The 6,983-nt window shown below is 34.0% G+C and overlaps 1 protein-coding gene across 1 annotated transcript in view; it reads left to right on the top strand.

The window, feature by feature from the left end:
* Window positions 1-481: 481 nt before the first annotated feature.
* LOC100542592 (AP2-interacting clathrin-endocytosis protein) overlaps window positions 482-6,983 on the top strand; it is a 28,235-nt gene continuing 21,733 nt past the window's right edge. The window contains exons 1-6 of the mRNA XM_010715567.3: window positions 482-660; window positions 3,395-3,484; window positions 4,787-4,867; window positions 5,863-5,959; window positions 6,576-6,664; window positions 6,875-6,977. Of these exons, the coding sequence (XP_010713869.2) occupies window positions 497-660; window positions 3,395-3,484; window positions 4,787-4,867; window positions 5,863-5,959; window positions 6,576-6,664; window positions 6,875-6,977 (624 nt within the window). The 5' untranslated portion in view covers window positions 482-496. The remainder of the gene's footprint in view (window positions 661-3,394; window positions 3,485-4,786; window positions 4,868-5,862; window positions 5,960-6,575; window positions 6,665-6,874; window positions 6,978-6,983) is intronic.

Here is a 6,983-nt window from a genome sequence, read left to right as displayed (position 1 = left end):
CTTTTTCTTTTTTTTTTGTAATCATACTAGTTCCACGTGTCTGATTTTATGAGGGCTTTGGAATCTTTCAGAGCTTTCCCTACTGCAGTTATAACTGCACCCATGCTGGAGGTGGTTGCTGCTACAGCTGTGTCAGTAGGGTAGGGTCAAGCAACAGATCTGTTCAGAGCAAGTAGCTCTACGTAACCCTGAACTTCTTCAAAGTCTGCTTTTGTTGAGTACTGAAGTACCAGAGCTTTGTAAAAGAAATGAACTGGCTACATGATCTTACAAAAGAGTAACTGTGGCACTCTTCTTATATAGATACCTAACGAGAGGCACTGGTCATTTTCCAGTACCTCTGCTCATGATGCCAAATAAAACGCATGTCCTACTGCTAGCTCTGAAAAACCTTTCAAGGAGAATTCTATCTTGAGTATACAGTGTTAGAATCTGACATTTGAATTTTTTTTCTTTCAAATATTTCAAATTGTATCCTGAAAATACTCCAGTGTACATGTACACTAGACAGAGTGAAAATGGCTACTTCTCCCCACCTGCAGGTAATTCCAAGCTAGAAACAGCATCTGCATTAGGAGATGACTTATTGAGGCTCTACAAGAAACGTTGCTGTCCAGATATTAATATTTGCATAGAAGGCAAAGATTTTCAAGCTCACAGGTATATAAATGATGAGTTTCTTCTAAATTTACCATTGTAAACCCATATACTGACTATATCCTCATGTATAAATACTGTGTAAGTTTTCTTTGCTGACTTTTCAAAACTAACCTGTGCTCTCTACAGATTAAAACAGATTAAAATAAAAAAAAAGAGTTCTTTTTTCTACTCTTCAGAATCTGTGCATACAAAATCTGATTTTATGTTGATCACATCAGTCATGCCTATGTACAAACTGCTAATCTGCATTCAGGAAGTCAGTAGCCTTTACTAGATCAAAAGTCCAAGACCGTTTAAGAACTTTGGCCCACTTGACTTCTGTAGGTTGGGAAAGTAAATTAAAGGGGCAGTACTATTCTTATCTTGTACATTTGATCAGTCTGTTTGCATGCAGTGTTCGCATCTGGAGTAGGAAATTGGAGAGCCTGTGTTTTGTTTGCTTTATGTACAAGTAAATAACCGGGAGATCCTCAAAAACCTCCACTACTTTCAGTATTTTCTCAACACAAAACTGGTGTACTGTGTTATATTACTGACACTGGAAATATTTTTACAGAAGATGCATCATATTAGTGGTGGTGGGTTGCTTGCTTGTTTGAGGTTTTCCATTTGGTTTGTTTGTTATAAGAGAATTAGGATATATTTTAGATTTCCAGAATGGACTGTGGTTAGGTGTGTTTTGTAACTCTGGTCTACACTGTAAGAAGGCATGTTCCCAGAGTGGCAGCTTTTGAGAAATGAATACTTTATTGCAAAAAGAAACTGTACAAAAGTATTCTATCATCTGAGGTTCTTTAATTTAGGCCACTCACTGCCCAAAGCAATGGATCTCGTCTAACCAGCATTTAAAAAATGTGGGAGTAAATCATAGAGAAAGCAAGGAAATAGACACAATAGTTACTTGTTTTAACACCACATCATATGAACAGCAGGAATAAATAAAAGAAAGTTAACTTTGAGTACAATCATAATGAAAGTACCAGTATGATTTAAATGGATTTTTTTGTTTGTTTTTAAATTCTAAGACTGAAGATAGTTGAATCATCTCAGTACTCCTTAATTTCTCACAAAGTCTGATGAACTTTCATTAGACTTTAAACCAGAGCAGCACTCTGAGAGAGTTGACAAGCTCTATCGTACTGATGCTGTTGTATTAGAGTTCTGTGCAGCAACACAATGTGACCAGTAATGATCTTGTGGCACAAACCACAACAGAAAAACAGACACGTTTATGTCAAGTTCACACGGTATATTGATATATCTCATAAGCTACACTTTTATTGATGCTGTATGTTTAGGAAATAGGTACTTGTCAATAGTCTGCTAATGACTAAAATTCATCTGAAGTAGAATGACAAAATTAGACATAATGCATTTCTTCTCATGATGCTGTGAAGTGTCTTGCAAAAACAAGGTAGCATGCTCAGAGCTGTGATATAATACCCATTTACGTGTGGACATATTAAACTGCAATGTAATACATTCTGTAAAAGCTTAATTTTTGTTATTACTCAGTATATCATTGGAGAAATGTCCAAGAAGTTCCTATTTTTAAATATTGAGGCTTCCAAAGAAGGAAGAAGCGAGAGTTATGAGTGACTGCAGAATATCTGACTAGAAAAGAAAGCATAAATAGCATTCTTCTTACTACTTCCTATGCAAAAATGAAAGAGCTATGAAACCTTTTAAGAGCCAACAAATATTTGTTAAAAAAAAATATATATATATATATACAACATATATATGAGTATTCTCATGCCAGACATAACACTTGGTTTTCTGCCATAGGAAATACATGACAAATAGGAGTTTTATAAATAACAGGAATCTTAGTAGGTGTCAGGGAAAAAAAAACCCATACGCACGAGAATATCATCTATTGATACCATAATCCAGATTAGATGCATAAAGCCCAGAGCTATAATTGGTATAAATCTGGAAGGCTGAAATCATAAAGCAGTTCTCATCTACTCATCTACTATCTTCTCTTTCTGCCCTTTCACTTCCACCATAAGAGGCTCCTGTTGCAAATGTTTCCTCATCTGTTCTCTGAACACCGATACAGGGAGAAATGCTGCTGGCCTGGGGTTTCTTTATTGCCTTTGAAGTAGTAGTAAATTGGATAAGCCCTTTTATAGCCAGTTATGCCTTTTGAATATGCAATATGAGGTAATAAGTCTAAACAGAACAGATAGGTCTTCACAAATAGTGCTGGAAGCACACAGCATATTGTTGGATTATGTTGTTATTAAGTTGTTTTTTTTAATTCTAGGATGTGGTAAGTGGCCAGACAATTTTGAGTAAAAAATCTTATACTTTTCATTTAAATAGAGAGACATGAGTAGTATAAAAAGAATTTGATGCAGAGGTTCAGGATATAATTATTTGGCCAAAATGATGCTGTACAAACAAGATAATTTACTTTATTTGGTCAATAAAACAGAAGAAATAAATGTGCAGCTTTGTATTACACAAAAGGAAAATATTTGTGACAATAGATTTCCTCTTAGTGGATGTCAATCATACTAGATGGAAGTTGTAGCAGAGAAATTAAAGCGCTTTTGTTTTATTCTTCAGCATATTTTAAAATTGTAAATATACTGAGGGATAAGTCATGCAGTATACAGATGACACCTTAATACATAAAGGGCAAAGATTAAAATCAGTGTTATCAAAGAGTCTTATAATAAGTATTTGTATCTAGTGAAATAATGCTTATTTTTTTTTCTCTCAGGGCCATTTTATGTGCCAGATCTAGTTACTTTGCTGCTATGCTGAGTGGAAGTTGGGCTGAAAGCTCCCAAGAGCACATCACTCTTCAAGGGTAAGTGTTGTCTTTGCAAGCCATGTGAGAGCAGAGGTATGCAATTTAAAATCACTGCAAATATATAGCAAGTATGGCGTGCACTGAAAGTTAATCTGCCTTGACATTTTTGTTCAACCTGATACATTTCCTGACTACTGTTTTGACTTAAGTATGAAATGGTGTATGTATATTTAAAATGTCAGATGGCTCAGGGGAAGTCTTTTTGTCAACAAAAGGGTACTAATACTTTTTTTTTGTAGTGTATTTTAGCATTCAGTCTATTTAATGCTTTTACTCCATGTAGTACATGTCATGAAAAGCATCACAGCTAGATGAACAGTGTATCTTCATAGCTATTTGTACAAGCATATTTACGATGTAAAACCAAAAAATATCTATTTCTTAGTGTTTATTTGTTTATTAATGATATCATATACAGTTTTGACTAGTGTGCTTGTTCATTATATGTAAGAGCTGAAAATAACTGAGCTGTCAGTACAGGACAAATATTTCAGACTTTGTATCTACAAACTGAGGGCTGCCACATTGGTTACGTTCCAACGAAGAAAGGTTGAGAGATCTGTGCTTGTTTAGCTCGGAGAAGACTCCAGGGAGACCTCATTGTGGCCTTCCAGTACTTAAAGCTTACTTCCAGGAGGGAGACCAACTTTTTACACGGGGAGATAATAATACGACAAGAGGGAATGGTTTTAAACTAAAACAGGGGAAGGTATAGGTTAGAAGAAGGACTTCCAGATTTCTTAATCTGAATCCAGCTGTAAAGACTTTGTCTAAATATTTTGAAATACAGCATTCCTACCTCGTGTTGTAATAGAACTACTGAATCTATTTTTACTGCAGGAAAAGCTAAAATATATTTGTAAAAGTAATGAATTTAAAATATTATAAACAATTGTGAAATACATGGCTACTTAAAAATTGACTTATTACCACTAGCAGATAACTTAGAAAAGAATTTCTTTAAAATCTTTTCTGCATATTGTCAGCGTAAATAATCTCAAAATTTGATAAGTGTCAAATCTTACTTGTAGATAGTCTGCTTATGATTAATTAAAAAAACTACTGAATATGAGTTCAACCAAAATATCATCCATATAGATACACTGCAGTGATCTGGAAAACATATATAATATTATCAGGTCATTTCTGATACCTTCCGTTCACAGAATGGCTGGATGATGTATCACTCTTTTGATAATTTTTTTTTTTAACATGAAGAAATGTGGTAGTTTTACCTATACTTGTTTTTCATCTCTATTTGTGTTTGGGTTTTTTCTTTTTGTTTTTTTTTCTTTGCAGCTTAAGCCATATAGAAATGAGTGTCATCTTGCATTTTATATATGGAGCTATTCTGGACTTCCCAGACGAAGTTGATGTTGGGTATATGTCAACCTTTATTACTTCTAACTGTGTTATGTGCTTGTTCCATAATTTCCCAGTTAAGAGTCTAAAGGAAATTTCCTCTTGTAGAATAAATACAAAGATGTAGATATCTTGTAAATAAGACAAAGATGTCACTAATCAATGATTATTACACCTAAACATATTTAAGGAAATTCCTATAAAATAGGTGTTGAACAAATGTTATTTATTCAGCAACTACTGGAAAAGGTGGACCAGATGTTTTTGTAATATTGTGTAAAGACAGTGAAAAACAGGAGGATCTATAGCTGAATATTTATGTTTGCTTGTACATTCCTTTTAGCTTTCAGAACAATACCTACAACATGGTAATAATAGCAAGTATTTGGAATGTATTCTGAAACAATCATTTGATGTAAAGGCTATGTAGTCTTAAATACCAATATAACTGTTGGCATTTTTTTCTGGTATAGTTTTTAAACCCAGTTTCATGTTGCTATTATCTGATAATCCTGTTTTAGTGCAATAAATTCTGAAATGTATGAATTAGTTTCTGAAATGATTTGTATGTTAGCTTTGGAACTCTGACACTACAAATTAAAAAAACAAAACAAAACAAAAACTAAAATAACATGCCCTGTAATTGCAAAGTTTAGATAGTTAATTGATTATTGAAAATAAAGTGAAGGTATTGATTATTATATGAAACTACTAATTTTGTGGTCACTATGCTTTTTACTATTTGGAAGGGACACAGTTTTCAGATACTGTGTAATCACATTTTATGTAGTGCTTGGGAAAATTACAAAATGCCAGAACTCCCCTGGCACAAGTACCTTCTTCACTTGTTACACTTAAGGTGGAGAAACTGAGAGGTCTTGTAAACTGTTCTCAGCCAGGAACTGAGAAATTCTGACTGAGCAAAGAGGTGAAATTAGTACGTAAATTGTCTTGTAAGCAGAATGCATATATCCCAATGATTGTTTGATTCCTATTGTTTTTACTCTCTTTAGTCGCATGTTGGGCATTGCAGATATGTATGGGCTAGATGGGTTGAAAGAAGTAGCTATCTACATTTTGAAGCGAGATTACTGCAATTTTTTCCAAAAGGTATGTCAGTTCTCATGCTACTTTGTGAACCATAAAACCTAAAGGAAGAATTTTGATTCTATTACTTACAGATCATATTGATGAGATACTTAACAGCCATGTGGTTTGTGTTTTGGCTGAAGTCAGCAGAACCTGTTCCTATGTGTGAATCTGTTAAACTCAGAAGGATTGATGATGGCAATAAGGCCTGTGTTATCACCCACCTATTTATAGAAACTGCCGATAAAAAGCAGTATTCTACTGCACAAACTAGATACGTTAAATTACACAGAATAAAATGTAAAACATTCCACTGTATATGTAATTATTCTTAACAGGAATAGGAATATGTAAATACTACATACTTGCGTATCAGGTTTTGTGGACGTATAGTTAAAATATATTCCTGTTCAGTAAAAGCAGTCTAAAACAAACAACTGCTTAGAGTCGAGCATTTTCATGCGTTAGGCTCATTAAGCTGAATGCTACTTTATTAACCTGCGTGGGAACAGATGACTTCCCTGTTCTGCATTAAGGCAACCAAACCTAAATCCTACAGCAACAAACACTAGTTCCATTTGAATTTGTAGCTCTATACAGTTTCTCTTCAATAACTGTGATAATTTTTTAACTTCAGCCTATTCCTGGAAAACAGCAACCCGTACTAGAATGCATGGCTATTGCTCATTCACTGGGAGTGGAACACCTATATGCTGCCTGCATGAAGTAAGTTAAAATATAATAAATTATAGTTTATGTTTTGTTTGTTTGTTTGCTTCTCCGCTTTCTATTTTACTTTGAGAGATTGGGTTTATTTTGACTTATAGAAGTTCACATTTTAAACACTTTTCCTCATAGTACTTTAGTGGAATCACTTGCACTAGAACACTTACTGTCATGCTTACCTAAAAAAGACACTTTTTTTTTTTTCAACAGATGGGTAGGAAAATATTTTGCAAAATGTTTGTCAGAAAGAAGTTTTGCCAGTCTATCTACTGAACTGCAGAACAACTGTCTTGTTATGTTGATTAAATCTTTGGTAAGT

The sequence above is a fragment of the Meleagris gallopavo genome, chromosome 10, assembly GCF_000146605.3.
Source record: "Meleagris gallopavo isolate NT-WF06-2002-E0010 breed Aviagen turkey brand Nicholas breeding stock chromosome 10, Turkey_5.1, whole genome shotgun sequence".
Classification (NCBI taxonomy): Eukaryota; Metazoa; Chordata; class Aves; order Galliformes; family Phasianidae; genus Meleagris; species Meleagris gallopavo.
The sequence above is the reverse complement of the archived record's forward strand: the minus strand, read 5'-3'. Positions and strand labels throughout refer to the sequence as shown.